The sequence below is a fragment of the Lissotriton vulgaris genome, chromosome 3_1 (genome assembly GCF_964263255.1).
Source record: "Lissotriton vulgaris chromosome 3_1, aLisVul1.2, whole genome shotgun sequence".
Classification (NCBI taxonomy): Eukaryota; Metazoa; Chordata; class Amphibia; order Caudata; family Salamandridae; genus Lissotriton; species Lissotriton vulgaris.
The window spans coordinates 145858742-145877859 of record NC_141689.1 but is presented as its reverse complement, the minus strand read 5'-3'; the positions used below and the strand labels follow the sequence as shown (position 1 = coordinate 145877859).

Sequence of the window (19118 nt, the reverse complement as noted above, 5' to 3'; positions counted from 1 at the left end):
ATAGGGGGAGAGTTGGGGACAGTCCCACAATATATGCATCAGGGAGCCAGGTGACCCGCAGCGGCGCCAGCACAAGGGGGCTTTTGTTGGGTTACTGCTGTGGAGCCTGAAATGAGTGAAATACCAATAGGTCGTTATTATAGTGGCGGTCTCTACACTGGATAGATTACGCGCAGTATGTTTGGCTCTTTAATGTATGTCCTCCCATTCACGCTGAGTGAGTGTAAGTTCTAATTCTAATTCCCATCTTTTTTGACTAGGTGTCTTATGAGGTGTTGGGGCTTGTCTTGTTAAGCCATAGATTTGTGAGATAAGGTGATCATCATTAATTTTTGACAATGGTCATTTCTCGAATGCAGTGAGGGGACGCTGTGCCAGCGGGCGATTGCTGGAGTGCTTAACCCAATGTCCTATTTGCTGGTATCAGAAGAACTGTTCTGTTACAGGGAGACCCTGTTGATCCTGGTGGTTTTCAAACGAAAGCGGGCCCATGTCATCGAAAAAGTGTCCAATTGATCTGCTGCCCTCTCGTGTCCTCCATGTTAAGGTCCTCAGGTCCAACCCATGGGCAAAAGAAGGGTTCTCCACGATGGGGGTCAGTGGGGATTGGGAGGTTGTGAGAGCTCTTTTCTCTGCTATTCTATCCCATGCCTGTAGTAGGACTTGCGTTACTAGTGAAATATAAAGGTTCTTAGGCCTTGCTAATTTTGGTAGGAAAGGGATCTGCTACAGCTGCTGTCTTGCGAGGGTCCTGTCCTTAAAAAGCCGTGCTTTTTGGACTCTGGGCGCGACCACTCGAAGAATGCTCTAATCTGGGTTGCCCAATAGCAATCCTGTAGATTTGAGATCCCAAGACCACCCTCTCCCGGAGATCTGTAACTAAGATCGCGGCACATTGTCCGCCCAGAGAAAAGATTTCAGTTCGGATCATGCCTGTGGGTGGTTCCAATGGAAGGGTCTGAAAGATGAATAGCATTTTTGGCAATATGGACATTTTAATTATCGCTATCCTACCAAGCCAAGAGAGTGGGTGTGGGCGCTATTGGTGCAGGTGCTAGGTAAGAACGCGGTAAGTTGTATCCCTAAATAGGGGATTGCTGTTGGGGCCCACTCAATGGGATATGCTTTCCTCAAGTCATTTAATATAGAGGATTTCAAAGTGAGACTAAGGGCTTGTGACTTATAAATGTTGATTTTGAAACCTGGTGCTAGGGAGAATTTCTCCAGTTAGGACAAAATGGCCTAGAGGGATGTCTGAGGATTTTGTAATGTCGCTATAACATCATCTACATATAAACCTAGTGTATGTACATCCCCCCAAAGTATATTCCAGAGATTAGTGGATTGTCACGATATGCTGGGCCATTGGCTCCATGTATAAGGAGAAAAGTAAAGGGAAGAGGGAACAGCCCTGGCGTGCGCCTCTTTGAATAATGAAAGGGGTAGAGGTGGCAGCGGGATTAGTGTATCCACTGAAGACCCAAGCTATAAATCTTTCAGGAAAGCCCAAAGTGCTGCATTGCCTCGCCGATGCTTCAGGGCTTGTTTGTTGCTGCTCAGACTGGGGAAGGAGTGTGGCTTGGGCTTACTTTTCTTCCCGGTCCTCCTCAGCCGCCCATATCTGAGCTGCACTCACTTCCTTTCGTTGTGCAAGGCTGCAAAGCCACGCCCTCTCGCGTCTTGCGATCCGTCTCCGGGCTCAGTTCTGACAGCATTTCTCGGCCTCATAGGACGACAGCGGAGCCACCAATGCTCGTCCCGTGGCCACTGGGCAGTTCCCCTCACCTTCCACTGTCACCACATTGCTATGTAATGGCTGCTACGGCTTAGCTACTCAATGCTAAGGCCGGAGGCCTGGGCTTGGAGACGGAGCAACGAGCAGGCAGGTCCTTCTCGATCACCATCTTGGCCATGCCCCCTGGCTTTCTCTTTAAATACATGCTAGACTTTTGAACAATTAATTTGTACAGGCTATTACTTTATTAGTGCATATAATGATTTCATATACAATATTATGAATGAACCATTTTAATACACATTTAAGTAAGAACATTGCATATTAAATTAAAGACACTTTTGACACATTTTATTGTATTGCACACTGCTAATTTGTGCTGGTGATCTGTCTCTAATTGCACTTGTACTACCATTTAAGCACGCTTCTCCTTGTGCAACACTGTACATGTACTGCTCATGTGTCTGAATGTGATGTGTACTTCCTCACACACATTACATTGCACATGATTCACAGAACCATTTGTGTGTGTGAAGAGGTTTCCTATAAGCTAGAATTGCACAAGAAAATCGCTTGATTTACAAGAGCAAGCCATTCACAAAAGGTGAGCTTGCAACTGTAAATACATTTTGTTAAAATAGGTGGAAAATATCCATTCCACAGCAGTTTTTCAAGAAAGTTTTGGGAACACCAGGACATCTTCTGAGCTTGAGGGTGTCTACAAGCTTCTATCTTGCTCACTCCCAAGCTAGACATTTTTGGAGGTTTACTTCTCCCAGTGATAGGAGTACATCACTTTTTAGGATAGAAGAGGATGGTAATACCACCAAAATTAGCAGGGGTGTAGGTAAAGGGTTTCCCAACACTAAAAAGTAGTAAGCTGACAGTCAACAACTACAGAGTCATTCTCACATTTCCAGTACATATTATGTACATCTGAGCATGCAGAAATGTCTCTGTGTGGCCACAACTGAATATTCACAAACGTTTTCCAGGAGTATCTTCATTGATCTGAGGTTTTAACCCTCCGAATGTAAATATACTTGTTTTATGTGAATCACACACAAGGTAAAAGTCCTTTGCTGCTCTGTTTCATTTGCTAGATGGTTCATCAGATAGCTTTGTGTTAAGAAAGTATCAACAAACAATAGATCTATGTTGTCCCACCCAGGGTTAATATTTCTAAATGTGTATTGTGTACACGTGGATCAGGTACGCGCTCTGTAATTGCAGTGCGATTCTAGAAGACTGGTCAGCACTGCATACAGCAGTAAATTAACTGCCAAAAAGAAACCTTCCTGTCTTGTTGGTAGCTAACCTGTGCATTTGAATGTGAATGGTCAGGACTGAGCGGCGGCTGAATCTCTTTCCACATGCACTACATGAATATGGCTTTTCCCCTGTGTGCATTCTCATGTGTGTTGCTAATGCTGATGACTGGTTGAAGTTCTTACCACATGCAATGCAGACATATGGTTTCTCTCCTGTGTGTATTCTACTGTGTGTGGTTAAAGCTGATGACTGGCTGAAAGCCTTTCCACATAAAGTGCATGTATATGGCTTTTCCCCTGTGTGTATTCGATAGTGCTTAGTGAGATTTGAGGAGCTGTAAAACTTCTTTCTACACACCGCACAGGCATATGGTTTCTCACCTGTGTGTATCCTTTTGTGCTTGTTGAGGTGTGATGACTGAGTAAAGTTTTTCCCACATTCAGGACATGCATATGGTTTTTCACCTGTGTGCATTCTCTTGTGTGTGGCCAAGGCTGATGACCAGATGAATTGTTTTCCACATAAAGAACATATATATGGCTTCAACCCTGAGTGTTTCCTACTGTGACCTATTAAGTGAGATAACTGGCTGTACGTTTTGCCGCATACTGTACACAAATATGGTTTCTCCCCTGTGTGCCGTCTTGTGTGTACAGCCAGGGCAGAAGCATCCCTGAAGTTTTTGTCACATATTATACACTGAACTTGTTTCTCTTGTCTGGATGTTTGTTGATTTGTAGCAAGAGACTGAGAATATTGCGCCTCTCCTTGGCTTGATTCCTGCTGTGCATCGTTGTCAGATGTTATTGTGAAACCTTTTTCACATTCTCGGTATTGCTCTGGTCTCCTTTTTGCTGGCATTCTCTGCTTCTTCTGTTTCCTGATTTTTTTTCTACGGACAGCGCATGGAAGTTGTTTCTTGTTGCCATTTGTTGTCAGTTCCTCATATTTTATGGATCTGTGCTCTGCTGAATAAAAAAAAGTCACCACAATTCATTCTTCTTGAAGAAAGTAAAAACACATGTTCACAGTATTATGCCAACGTATCCTATACACAACATGGAAACTGTTGTGATTCTGTGATTATCAGAGACTGAATAGTATATTTCCTAGAAGAACAAGTTACTTACTAATGATAATGTTCTTTCTGAGAAGGAATAGTATATTTTCTAGAAGAACAGGTTACTTACTAATGGTAATGTGCTTTCTGACATCACTTGTTTCTCACTGAAGGGAAAAGATCTGCCTCTGGAAATACCCATGACCCTAAGATCTGATCCAGGACTTCCAATCATGACCCCTGTTCATTATTGACTGAGGATGCTCTGGTCAACAAGTGTTCTTTTCTATTGCTCTTCCTCATCAGATACACTGCTGCTAGCTTGCCAAGTTTCCTTCACCTGACCCTGATGTGTTGATAAGATAAACCACTGTTGCAGTGTTTTCCATGACGTCTTACACCTGATATTCCTATAATTGTGGTAGAAATATTTTTTAAGCGAGACTCGCAGCTCTTAATTCAAGAAGGTTGATATAGATTGATCTCTTCTTGAGCGCCCAAGGAAAAATTAACATCACAAATGTGAACCCCCCAACACTTCAGGAGGTGTTTGTGCATAGCATCACAGGAGACAATGCATCTTACAGAAGATTCGTTGGAACAGTTCATAAACCAGAAAAAGTATAAGCACTCATGGATGTAGATTACATCTTTCAGACCATCAATAAAGTGGATGCCAATGGGATCTTGTTAGGAAAGTAGTTTATTATATGGTGTGGTGGTTTGACCTCAGCATGTAATTAACTCACAGACCTGTACTGGGCCGAGTCATGTTCATTTGAAAAACCTTAGCTGATTTGTGGCTGTTGCTCAAAACAGTCAAGCTCTATCAAAAGAACAAGTGTAAAGCATTTAGAAATATGAAACAGTTGAATAAGAAGAATATGCAACACAAAGAAATGTAATACCAATTTATAAAAATATATTGTATTTTCTTCCTTTAAATAGACAGCTCAACAACAGAAATCGACCAAAGGGCTCCGAGGATATGTATTTGTAAAGGAACGGTAAATCATATTTTTTCACTTGTGCAAAATATCGTTGCAATGGACGCAATAGTGGTAAATTTTTAGGACTCACTCTCTTAGGCTGCAATTCGGCAGTCAGTGGTGATTAGGCATTCCTAGCTACCAATTTGCCTCAGCAGGCTTCTTCAGCTTTTGTGGCCCTTTAAGAGTAACAGGTAGTCAGCCAACTTCTTCTGAAGCACTGGGATGATATTTTTTCAAGCAGGGCACCTCAGGCACAGTCCTCTCTTTCCAAATCCAAGAAGCAGATAGTGCAATCCAGTATTTGGTGTGGCGTCTTTTCACGGGGTCAAGGGATCAGCAGGACTGTCTTTTATCAGTCCTCTCTCTAGTACAGGCATGATCTGAGGTCTGAGTTCCAGGGTTGCAACTTTTATATACAGGCTGTGCCCTCGGGGATGCGGCGACTGCTAGCCAATTGGCTACTAGGTCCCCTCCCCCAGTGATGACTTCCTGTGAAGAATGGCATCTAGACATAATATGGCAGAGCCCTTCTCTTTATGTATGAAGCTCACTAGCTTATCCCAGAGGTGTGGCTACCTGGGGGCTACATGCCCATGGAGATGTCAGCCAGTCAGCAAAAACATTTGTATCTACCATTTCCCCTGCAAAGGCGGTTTTCCCTTTGAAGTTCACCTTTTGCGCTCCCACCTTATTTGGCCTTCCTGCCAGGGAAACGTAACATCTTGTTCAATGGCAGGCCCTTTGTGTTTCTTACTGAAAGCTGTTCAAACCTTCCCACAGGAGGCTGTTTCATGGCCAGCAACCGTAAATAATCACTGGAAAACTTTGGGCAACAAAGTGGCAACTCACTAGAGGTGCTATTTGTGCAAAGGTTACTTTAAATTCAATGTGACCAACTCGTCAGGTTTAAAGCAAAAATATTTTTGATACACCAAATCAACATTTTTAGTAGTCTTATTTAGAAGTTAGCACTGCTAATTTTCCAATGTGTAACCCTGTACTTGCCAATTGGGCTACGAGCCTTTCTACAATAAAAACGACAATGTGACGCTTTTACTGTCTGGAAATGTAAAGTCAGAAAACACATGTCCAACTTCTTAATATAATGACCCCTGTCTTTAGGGCTTTGTAGGCCTGCCTTAGGGGTGACTTATAAAAATTAAATAATAAGGTTTGGGGCTTAGCCATTGCTTTAAATGGCGAGGTTGAGTTAGCTGTCAGAAACCTGCTCTGACAGCCAGCAATGGTGGGCCCGTAGTCATGCATTGCTTGGTACACACGAGAGACACATAAAATAACAGGCCCTCTGTACCATAGACTAGAGACTTATAAGTTAACGTATGCCAATTGTGGATGAGCCAATAAGACAAACACCTTTTAAGAATAAGAGCAATGTCTATGACGCCTTGTTGTCAGGGCTCACTGCACCTCCAGAGTAATAAATAACAGCAGTGTCAGTCCAAAAAAGTAGGGGGGATCGTGCAAAAAAGTTATTTCCTCACAGATCTCAATTCAGGTTTAAGTTGGCACATCTACAGCCTTGCTCGAGAAAATGAAAGATGCGATCAGTCCCAGGAACCTTAGGTCAGATTGTGCACACTTTTGAGATTTGGATGAAAATCAGTAGACTATAGTCTGCATAATCTGCAAAATTTCCGCTGGAGAGTTTGTTCTTGTCCGAAACATGATGGCAATTTCATCAATGAACTAAAGTACTTGACTTAGAACTAGTCAGAACTTCTATAAATTACTAAAAACTCCAGACTAAATAAGAAGGTGGTTGTAACATGTGAGAAGATGAATTATTAGTTGGGGTGGATGGTAATGTCTATTTGTAAAGTGCGAACATATCACCTCCTTAAGGTTTTCAAGGCACTGGGGGCCGTCAGGGAGATTATAACCAACTATTGCCCAGAGAACTGGAGATTTGAATTTTCAAATGTTTTAAATAAAAACACTACTTAGCACAACGTGCCAAATACGAGCAACTAGTCATGCTGGATAAGGGTAAAGTTTAAGTCCAGCCGGGATGGAGAGCGGGTTATTTATGAGGATGAGGCTGTTCTCAATCAAATAGTTACCTTTGGACTTAGAAACTTTTATGGAGGAGAGAAGAGTCATCAACGGGACAAGCTGGAACTGATGCATGGCTTGACAGTGGTGGCCAGGAAGTCCTTGACATCAATCAGATTCTGCTTGGTGCTGGTTCCAGCTATGCCCTCTGAATTCAAACTTAGAAACTTTTCTGGTTGGATGTCCTTCGGTGGGACAAACCAGCAACTTGAGGCCGACTAGTGATTTAAAGTTGACGGCTGCAGCTTCACCATTAACATTGGTCTCTGTTCGTTCTCCAGGCAGAAACTTGGAAAAAATGTCAAAGGTCCAGCCTTTTCATGTTCAGGACCTCAGGATAAGCACTTGGGGTTTAGGACTCACTCCACCAAAAACGACCAGCAGAGTCCAGGGCAAGTACAGTTGGATTTGTCCAGCTGGCTTCTTTCAGGAAAGTTGTTTACTTGCAACTCTTGTGTCCCTGCAGCGTAACAGGAGGTCAGCCAGCTGACCCTGGGGGGCCTGCTTCTTTGTCCTGGGTACAAGTAGGTGCAGGTCCAGCCATAACTGTTCTCCTCAGAGGTAGTCCTTCTGTCTTCTGTAGATTCAATTGTGTTTTGAAGAAGGTTCCCATGGGTGCCATCATTTATTCCTGGCACTAGCCTCTGGGTGGGGGAAACCCTTGGACCCTCCCTGGCCAATAGGGGAAAAGTTCCCAGGAGTAACCCTAACTACTTTTGAATCAGATTCTGTGTGCCCTACTGCAAACAATCTGAGGGTGCCCCTCTTTGCCCGAATCTAACAAGACCAAGCTCCTGTACTCACACTAGAGGTGTGGTCAGTGAGATGAGGAAACCCTGTCCTATGGTCACTCCAAATTGGTTGTCGGGGAAGCTTCTCTACCACTGGGATTGATGCCTGGCTGACTAGTTAGACAAATGGGAGACAGGCTCAGGTGTAAGCTGCAACTGCCAGTAACAGGGTAGGCATCCCTTGAAGGGGCAAGGGGCTTGGTACAGGCTCCAGGCCATCCTTTCAGAGGAAGATCAACTTCTCCCCACATTGAAGGTCTTTGTTTTAGCTCCGGGAGATAATCCACACCTCATCTAGGAGCCATTCAGCTCTTGGCTGACAGTTGGAAGCTAAGACAAATGGGCGTTTAGGGAGGTAAAAAGGTGACTTTTTAAAAGTACAGTTTGTAAATTACAAATCTGACTTTACACATTAATTGGATTTTTTATAAATATTTAAAATTACCAAGAATCAATTTTTCATCTAGTACCTCGATGGATTTAACATTATTAACTTTAATAATATATCGAAATTCTTTCCTACAGAACAGTGTTCTTTTACAGTGAAAATAGCTTTTAGGGCATTGTCATTGTAAGGACATTTTTACCATTCGATTTTGGGCACCTTTCCTTATGGGCATTTAAGGCCTTCTTAGGGTGAATTATTAAAGTTACATAGATGGGTTTAGGCCTGTCAAATGGGTTATTTTGATAGATCAAATTTGCATTTTAAAAGTGTATAGCCAGATTACTGGTTGCTGGCCTGCAGTCAAGTTTTACATTGCCACTTGGGTGTTGGCAAAATATGTGCTGCAGACCAGGAGTGGTATTTAAATTAGATGTCCTCGGTTGATTTTGCACCATATACTAGGGACTTATAGGTAAGTACTAGGGACTTATAGGTAAGTTAAACATGACAATTATTTTTACACAATTTGCGTAAAAATGTTTTTATGTGTCGAAGCACATCCACTGGCTGCTGGACAGCATGGCCTCAGTACAGAGTCCAAAAACGAACAGAAAAATCTAGCAAAAAAGCGGGTGCGACTCTGCATACAGGGGCATATTCTGACATAGCACAAAAGAGGTTTCAGTAGAATCTCCAGACTGGATGTCTTCAGAAGACCATAAGCAAATGAGGAACCACATCCGCCATTATTAAAGCCCTGATGTGCTATGGACAGACCGAATGATTGAGAAGTGAATATAGCACTTGTAATCCTAATCCTGTATCATTGGTATTCACACTGAAATCACAAATGTACAATAGCCCCGCAGAACATCTTTGTATATATAGTCTTGTGACTTTAGAGGTGGCCACCTCAGTGATGAAAATTCTGGTGATACCTCTTTAAGCCTGTGACAGGCAAGCTTTAACTGTATGTTATCTGCAGAAAATTACAGCAATACAATTATGATACTAAACTGTGTTGCAGCATATAAAGTAGAAATTTGCCACACAAAAATACTAGCTTGAGAAACCCTGCTGTAAGTGCAGAAAAAAATGAAGGGCAAAATGCCTATCAGGCCAAAATTGTATAAGCTGCACACAATGTACACTGTAGCTTTTAGAGAGCCAGCAGCTTTCATTACCCAACATGTTCTGTACTGGCAGTTTGCTTCACAGGCTCAGTTCTTTTTGAACGGGAAAATATGATATCCCAGGGACCATTTTTATATCACTGTTTAAATTATATAATATTGACAGCTGGGGAGGAGGGAGGGTTGTGCATGACTTTAAAGAAATAACCCACAATGCAGAACAAGGATTTGAAGTGAGTAATATTTCCTTCTGTAGTGTAAGATTTTCACAGACAGTCACAAACGTAGAATATATCGGCGAATATATCCTCACTTCCCAGCTGATAATGCAAGAAACCTGAAAGGGTTAATTAAAGAAACTTCAGAGAGTTGCTTGATGTACCAGAGTATACGCCCTATATTCTCCATCTAAACAATGTCTAGTGAAAGACATGTTCCTGAGGCTCAGCGGGAACGCGCGCGCTAGGCTAGCTGATACATTTCCGATCTATGCTTTGTATTTTAATTATTCTGTGACAGTGTGACATTGAAGCTACTGTTTTATTTCAATTCTGTTGACAGTGTGATATCGAAGCTACTGTCTAAATTCCTGTTGTACTGACACAGAAGTGAGTCTTTTAATATTTTAGCCATACCTGACTTTGCACTCTGTTTAAAACGCTGCTTGCAACGCGGCCGCCATTCTTGGGTGTAACTGGGGTCAGCACACTAGTCTTTAGTGCCCTTTGACCATAAAACACCTTTCTTCAAGCGCCGCCTTAGACCTGTTCCTGAGGCTCAGCCGGGAACGCGCGCGCTAGTCTAGCTGATACATTTGCGATTTATGCTTTGTATTTTAACTATTCTGTGACAGTGCGACATTGAAGCTACTGTTTTATTTCAATTCTGTTGACAGTGTGATATCGAAGCTACTGTCTAAATTCCTGTTGTACTGACATGGAAGCGAGTCTTTTAATATATTAGCCATACCTGACTTTGCACTCTGTTTAAAACACTGCTTGCAGCGTGGCCGCCATCTTGGGAGTAACTGGGGTCAGCACACTAGTCTGACGCACTTCCTCTCCCCTATATCTTCCGAATGCTTCCGAGGACGTGCAGCGGTCGAGGGCAGCGGGCGCGCCTAATGCGCGCCGAAGGTGCGCAAAAGGTAAGCCCGTCTGCGCCCGTCAGCGCCCCGGAGGCGCCGGGAGTCGGCCAGGCAGATGGATCCTTAGCCACTACTTCTGGTAATATGCTTAGGTATGAGTCAGGCCATTTAAAACCTCTAAGGGGTAATACTGACTGTTGCTGTCCTGTGCTCCCGAACTATCTCAAGGGCGGTTCACGCTGTACTAGGTGTGGATGGACACCTCACAACGTACCATCTAGCAAGGAAATCCCGTGCTCCTTTGGCCCTGTTGTTCTAGACATGACTGGGGAAAGCCAACGAAAAAACTACTCTTGCATGTTACTCAACACGCGGTCTTTGGGTAAACATGCCCTTGATCTTTTTAATCTACTAACCGAGTCCAATCCAGCGTATCTTTTTTTTACTGAGACCTGGCTCAGAGATTCCTCTAGTCCTGATATATCTAATGCTATCCCCCAAAATTATCATATACTGAAGAAAGACCGGGTGGTGGACAAGGGAGGAGGAATTGCAATTGTGGTGGACAGTCGTTCAGTTGTTCCAACTGAGGATATTCATGGGGTGGAGTCACTTGGCTTTGTCTGTCATTTTCGCCCCATCATTCGTGCTCCGGATTATTGCTGTATAGGCCACCTGGTCAGGTTGGGTCTTTTCATGATGAACTTCATACTGCTATCTCCTCAATAATCATGAAATTTAAGCACTGTCTGCTTCTGGGTGATTTTAACATCCATATGGATGTGGCAGATGCGGCAGACACCATTAAACTTCTGGACGTTACAAGTCCATTCGGTTTGATCCCTTTCCTATCCACAGCTACTCACAATAAAGGCCATATTCTGGATCAATTTTTTTCTACAATTCCCATAATTTCTTCCCCTCCTTTACCTTTGGTGTGGTCGGATCACTATGTAGTGATTTTTGATATCCTGCGTGTGACCAAAGAGGCCACTTCTGGCTCTGGCCCGCAGTTAACGGCCACTCGCTCCTATCATCGTGTTTCGCCTGATATGCTAGCCCAATCCCTGGCCTTACATCCATGCCAGCTTACAGGTAATTTGGCCAGTGACTTAGATCTCTTTCAATCCTGGCTCACACAACGTCTCGACGAGCTTGCACTTCTTCCTACCTGCTGCAAACAAAACTCTTGTGCCTCTGCTCCTTGGTTCCCCTGGCGCTACACAAAAGTAGAAGGCTCTGCAAGAAATCTGAGAGCTTGGCGCAAAAATTATGATGTTTCATTAAAAGAGGTTTATAAGGAACTTATTAAAATTTACCATAACGACATCATCACCGTGAAAAAAATTCATTTTTCTAAAAGAATTGAAGCAGCAGCAAATACCAGCAAGGAAATTTTTTAAATAGTCAAGGAATTTACCTCCCCTTCTACTCTAATATCCAAATGTTCTCCTTCGGAACTCTGGATCAAACAATTGGCCAACTTTTTTGCTAATATAATTAAAAGTATTCCGGCCTCATTTACGTCACCATGCTCATTAAGCGATTCAAGCCTAAACTTCCCCGTACCTTCTTCCACTTTCGAGAGCCTATTGCTCACGACTTTTCCCCCCTTACCCCACAAGTATCACTGGAGCTTCTATCTAAATAAAAATCTGGCTCTCCGTCGGATCCGTGTCCTGCGAAGTTCCTTGCTAAGATAGTGCATGTCATCAATCCTATCAATAATCTGGTTCTCAATTCCTCTCTTAAAACTGGCACTGTTCCCAGTACTTGGAAAAAGGCTCACATCTTTTCACTATTAAAAAAACCTAACTTGAACCCCCTCGCCCACCTTAATTACAGACCTATTTCGTTACTCCCGGCCTTCGCTAAAATTGTGGAAAAACATGTCCACTCCTCCCTTTTAAATTTTCTCGAGGTTCACGACATCATCCATCACACTCAGTCCGGGTTTCACTCTAATTTGAGTACGGAAACGGCGTTGCTGGAGGTCACTGAGTCTATTAAGGAGGTTTTGGACGATGGAGGAAAGGCGATGCTGGTTCTGCTCGACCATTCGGCGGCTTTTGATACCGTCCCTCACAACCGTCTTCTTTTAAGACTCCAGGAGATTGGTTTAGAGGGACAGTACTTAGCTGGTTCGAGTCCTTACTATCTGGCCGCCAACAATCAATCTGGGCTCCTCCTTTTTCAGCTTCAGTTCCACCTCTGGAGGTGGGAGTTCCACAGGGATCGATTTTGAGTCCAACTCTTTTTAACATATACATGTCCCCCCTGGCTACCTTGGTCGAGTCATATGGAGCCCAAATTGTATCCTACGCCGACGATACGCAGCTTCTATTTATTTGTGATAAGAACACAGATTTCAACGGTGTTAACATCATGAGCTGCCTGGAGGCTGTCTTTTCATGGTTCCAATTGAATCAACTGAAGTGCAACTCTGACAAATCAGAGGTCCTTTTTTGGCTGTCCCCCTGATGCCAATTGGAGATCCTGGTGGCCCACCGATATGTTTCCTCCATCATCCGCTACTCCCATGGCAAAAAATTTGGGTGTTAGAGTGGAATATGGACTGACCCTCAAACCCCAGATTCTCAGCGTGGTCGGCCAATGCTTCGGCCTTCTTAAAATTCTAAGGAAATTTCTTCCCTTTTTGTCACATGCCCATAGGAGGATTTACGGTACAGGCCTTGATTGGATCACGGTTGGACTATGCAAACATACTCTACCTAGGCCTTCCGGAGTATCTTCTCACCCGTCTTCCATCTGTTCAAAACTCGTCTGCAAGGGCCATTTTTGGCCTCAGCCGAAGGTCTAACACCTCTGCTCTTTTAAATTCGCTCCACTGGTTGCCGGTGCGCAAACGCATTGTCTTTAAGACTCTTATCACGACGTTTAAATCTCTTCACGGCACCAGTGCCTTCTATTTAAGGAGCAGAGCGCGCTTTTACTATCCTTCCAGATCCCTGCGATCCGCTGCGCAAGCGTTGGCTATTGTTCCTGCTATTAAACGAGCTCGTATGGAGGGACATTCATACAGACTTTTGGCACCTCAACTGTGGAACAAATTGCCACTCTCCCTCAGGAAGCTAGATAATTTGCTCTCCTTTAGGAAGGAGCTCAAGACTTGCCTGTTTGGACAGTAGACCTCGGCCCAGCCCGTGCAGGTCTGTATAGCGCCGGGACACCCTGCCCGAGTAGCTGAGCGCTCTATAAGACAACCCTTAACATAACATAACATTTCCAAGTTGCTGGCTTACATTTTTCTGAAACAGGAACATTCTTGTTCCAAGTTGTAGATGTTGCTTCACTGTAGTGGAATGAAGTATTGGCCTAACAGGTAAAGGTTTGTTATCTAGCTGGTAGCAACATGCAATGTAGGACACTATCCAGTAATCAACAGTCTGTTTGGAGGATGCCTTTGGATTAAAGGACCATAGTTAACAAAAAGATGTGATGTTTTTAGAATGGATTTAGTTTTATTTAAATAAAACTCTGACTCACTAAGTTTAGAGAACAAATAAATCTTTCCGCTGGAGAAGAATGATTAGAGAAGAAAACAGGAAGAAAAATAATTTGCGTCACATGAAAGTCTGACACAACTTTAGACAACAAATAACCTTGTGTCCTTAAAACTACACTGTTATAATAGATAATCAGGTAGAGTTTGGTGGAAAGCCTGTAATTCACCAGCTCTCCTGGCTGATGTAATTACAGTTAATAAAGCAACTTTCCAAATAAAATGCTGCAGTGCGCCTTTGTAGATACGCTCAAAATGGGGAGCCATAAATTAGGAAAGAACCAAATTTAGCTCTTGTGGGGCAGCAGGCCTTCTAATTGGAGGGTTTACCTTCTTAGCCCTTCCAGAAGATCTTTGATGTCGGGTACTGTGAAGGAAGACTTTTGGTTTGGGCCTTTTCAGTATGCTAATATAGCAGCTAGGGGTTCTTCGATTGAAGAAACTTGCAGTCTTGAGTTTGATAAGTGTAGTAAATAGGGAAGAATTACATTTTCCTGACATGAAAGTGGGCCATAATTTCATTAGGGCTCCAAAGTACAATTCTTTTCCATTTAAAAGCATGGGCAATAGTAGATGGTACTTTAGCTTTTAAAGAAATTTAACATAGACAGGAAGTAGATGAAAATGTCCCTATTGTATGAACTCAGGAGCCATGCTACAAAATTCAAGGACTGTACGTTAGGATGTAAGATTTTGCTTCCCATCCTGGACAGAAGGTTGTGGATGCCTGGCATGGAGATCACTTGAATTTGATTATCAGTGTCGGTATTAATGGTACTGGTAAAAAATTGTAAAGAAATCTGTTCGACCAGTTCATCAAAAGGGCATTTCCCTTTGATTGAGGATCCTGGACCTGTAATTTTGGCCATTTGTGAACAGATTTATTTTTGGAAACCTTAATATAGGAAAAGAGATTTTAAAATGTTGTTCCAACTTGTTCCAACTTTTGGTGTTTGTGGAGTTTGTCTGATGAGGAAAGTTGCTTGTTGATTTTGGAGACCTAGCAAGTGGTATGATTCTTGCCAGTAGCTGGGGAGAAGCGGATGGAATGCTCTGAGAGTGAGATGGACTGTTTTTAGTTCGATAACGTTGATATATCAAGCTATTTTTGTGGAGACCATTGACCTTGAACTCTCTTAAGTGAGCCCCCCAGGTAGAGAGAGAAGTATCGGTCACAGTAGTCTGAGTTAGATGATTTTGATGGAATGGATTGTCTTTGAGTAGATTCGACTTGTTTAGCCACCACCGGATGGATTGCTGAGCTTGTCAATTCAAAGTAATCTTATCTTCCAAATCTCTTCGATCTTATGTCCACTGGCCTTCCAAACACTGTTGTGGAGGGCACATGTAGAGGCAAGCATTGAGTCCCAGAAAAATGCATGAAGCCATGGGTCTTAGGAGAGAAGAAACTTTCCTCTCAGTTGGCTTTGTGACATATAGTTGTTGGGGAAACATCTGAAACCTGGAAAATACTCTTATCTCTGAAGGATACAATGTTCCTGTTATTGCATTTAGAGATGCTCCCCGATAAGATGGTACTTGGATTAGTGTTGTGGTTGATTTTTTCAGATGTACTTGCAGTGCTAAGTGGTCTAATAATCCAACAGTGTAGTCAAATTCCTTTTGTACTTCTATTGCTGTGGGAGCCTTTAATAACCAGTTGTCTAAATATGGATAGGCGAATACCTTTTTCCTACGAAGAAAAGCTGCTACTTCCCCGATGCATTTCGAAAAAGTTATGTTTGCCAATTAGAAATCTTAGGACCTTTCTGTGACGCAATACAACTGGAATGTGAATATAAACATTTCTTGATACAGTGCCAACATCCTAATTGTATTTATTAACTTTTTGATTCATAACAACTACAGTGATTTTGATATCTTTATCAAATATTGTGTTTTAAATTAGTTCTATGTGAAACCTTGTGACTGTATTTAAGGCATCTCTATCAGACACACCTCCTGGCTTTGTGTCACTACCATAAAGCCAGATGCCCAACAGGTATCTCCAGTATGCGCCAGGGAGCTGCGTTGCAGACATGTGTTCAGAGGCCACGCCCCTTTTTACACCTCATTGCAACGCAGCTCTGTGGCACTTACTGGAGGTACCTACTGGGCTAGTTTGACCCTTGGGACCGTTAGGATTGAAGGGGACTTAATGTCTCAACTTAGAATGGTGAAAAGGCGAGTTTACACAGTGGTGAAGGGAGGGGAGGGGCGGGCCTGAAATGATGTGTGCAAACACACCCTGTGGCGCGTTTTAAGTTGGGGAAAAAATTCCACTTCAAACTCGAGGGACCGTGGGGGCCAAGTAGCCCACCAGGTGCTTCCAGGAAGCGCTACTGCGCTGCATTGCAGAGAGGTGGTGCAGGCTGTGCCCCTTTTTACATCTTTCTTCTACGCAGCTCTGTGGCGCTTACTGGATGTACTACGAATTCCGATTTACTAACCTGTTATCAGGAGAGACCTCAGTGCAGCATCTTTGAGCCCAGTACTGATCCTGAAAACTAATTCTAACCATACTTACCAGTAACTTGAATTTCCTTCCATAGGCTAACATTGACTGGTTTCACTTGGAAATTCTTCTAAGTGTGGAGTTTTGGAACTTTAAAATATTCACCTAAAACCAGCCGAACAAAAAATTCCGATTTACTCACCTGCTATCAGGAGAGACCTCAGTGCTGCATCTTTGAGCCCAGTACTGATTCTTAAAAGTAATTCTAACTATACTTAACAGTAACTTGAATTTCCTTCCATAGGCTAACATTGACTGGTTTCACTTGGAAATTCTTCTAAGTGTTGAGTTTTGGAACTTTTAAATATTCACCTAAAATCATCCGAACAACAAATTCAGTTTACTCACCTGTTATCAGGAGAGAACTCAGTGCTACATCTTTTAGCCCAGCACTGACCCTGAAAAGTAATTCTAACGATACTTACAAGTAACTTGTATTTCCTTCCGTAGGAATCCATTGTCTGGTTTTTACCGGAAAAGTTTCTGTGTCTATTTTCACAAACTACAAATATTCCTTAAAAATCGCCTGTATTACTTAAATGCATTCTTTCAACTGTTTACAGGAGATGCACCAGTGCTGGATCCAGGATCCACCACTGAGTAAGAAAAAGTAACGATAACACTACTTACTTGCTAAGTGAATTTCCTCCCATAGGATAACATTGGTGATTTCATGTGAAAAAGTTTCTAAGTGTCAACTTTTAAAATACAATAATATTCCTTAAAAATCACTACTGTAAACCAAACGCTTTTACTCAACTGTTTACAGGAGATGTCCCAGGACTGAATCTAGGATCCAGTCCTGTGGTTAGAAAAGTAATCCATAAAGTAACTAATTGCATTTAACTAGAAATTTACATTCAGCTGAATGTTGCATTGTGTTTCAAATTGTGTTGCCCATTGCAACAACTGTAACTACTGTACTTAAAATTCTATTGCCTATTTGCAAAGTATTTAAAATAAAGTAATTTATTCTGAGAAAGTATATTTTGTAATGTAATGTATAATGTAATTATAATGTAATTTAAAAACTAAAATATCTAAAAATAAATTGTTTAGAAAAATTTAGTAAATCAGTATAAAAAAATAAATGTAAGAATTAATAAATTTAAAAATTGTCATTTACAAAACCTTTGAAATTTACTGACAAAACCATAGGTTTCAGACATGTTATAGTTAGGAATTAGCATTTAAAAACCTTAGAAATTCACTGAAAAAAACATAGGTTTTAGGGGTGTTATAGTTAGTTGGACATTTTACTCGTACAAAACCATTGAAATTCCCCCGTTATAGCTAGTTGTACTAACAACTCGCGCACCCGCAATCCACTGCTGATAAAGTCACATGTTACATCATTCATGACATGTTTAGTGACATCACATATTTGAAACCATTGACACACCAATGCAAGTTTCTATATATTCACTGAAAAAAGCATAGGTTTCAGACATGTTATAGTTAGGAATTAGCATTTAAAAACCTTTAAAATTCACTGAAAAAAACATATATATATATATATATATATCCACAACAGAGTTTGCCTGGTATGAGTAATCCCACTCGAATGAAAAGTTGTAACCTTAATTACTCATCGAAGGAATCAGCAATCTGTTGACAGCACACTTGCTTCGCACAAAATAAAGTCCTGAAAAGCCCGACGCGTTTCATGCCAGATGGCATTTCATCAGGAGCTGCAGGCTTGGAGAAGAAACAACGCTTGGCAAGGATGAATCACCATTTAAATGCTAGTTTCCCGCCCTTGTGGGCGTGGCCACACTGTGGCCTTCTGGATCTTGTGGTGATTACCGTATTATTCCAGTGAGTTTGCCAATGCTTGCCTTCAAGTGTCCAAATGTAACACCCCAGTGGGTTGCGATAGTCATTGTGCATTGCTCACAGCCACCCTTTGTTTCCTTCAATAGGTTTCACTCGCCCCGATGCCGAGGCGTCATTTGGCGTCCCAGCGGGGCTGCAACACCGTGCAGTGGGGATTAACTCGCGGCTCAGACTGCGCAGCCTTAACATCCACAACAGAGTTTGCCTGGTATGAGTAATCCCACTCGAATGAAAAGTTGTAACCTTATTTATTCATCGAAGGAATCAGCATTCTGTTGACAGCACACTTGCTTCGCACAAAATAAAGTCCTGAAAAGCCCGACGCGTTTCATGCCAGATGGCATTTCATCAGGAGCTGCAGGCTTGGAGAAGAAACAACGCTTGGCAAGGATGAATCACCATTTAAATGTTAGTTTCCCGCCCTTGTGGGCGTGGCCACACTGTGGCCTTCTGGATCTTGTGGTGATTACCATATTATTCCAGTGAGTTTGCCAATGCTTGCCTTCAAGTGTCCAAATGTAACACCCCAGTGGGTTGCGATAGTCATTGTGCGTTTCTCACAGCCACCCTTTGTTTCCTTCAATAGGTTTCACTCACCCCGATGCCGAGGCGTCATTTGGCGTCCCAGCGGGGCTGCAACACCGTGCAGTGGGGATTAACTCGCGGCTCAGACTGCGCCGCCTTAACATCCACAACAGAGTTTGCCTGGTATG

At 42.5% G+C, this 19118-nt stretch overlaps 1 protein-coding gene across 1 annotated transcript in view; it reads right to left on the bottom strand.

The window, feature by feature from the left end:
* Window positions 1-3010: 3010 nt before the first annotated feature.
* The window catches only part of LOC147726114 (uncharacterized), a 98331-nt gene continuing 82223 nt past the window's right edge, over window positions 3011-19118 (bottom strand). Inside the window, exon 3 of the mRNA XM_086962882.1 lies at window positions 3011-3975. Within this exon, the coding sequence (XP_086819008.1) occupies window positions 3011-3975 (965 nt within the window). The remainder of the gene's footprint in view (window positions 3976-19118) is intronic.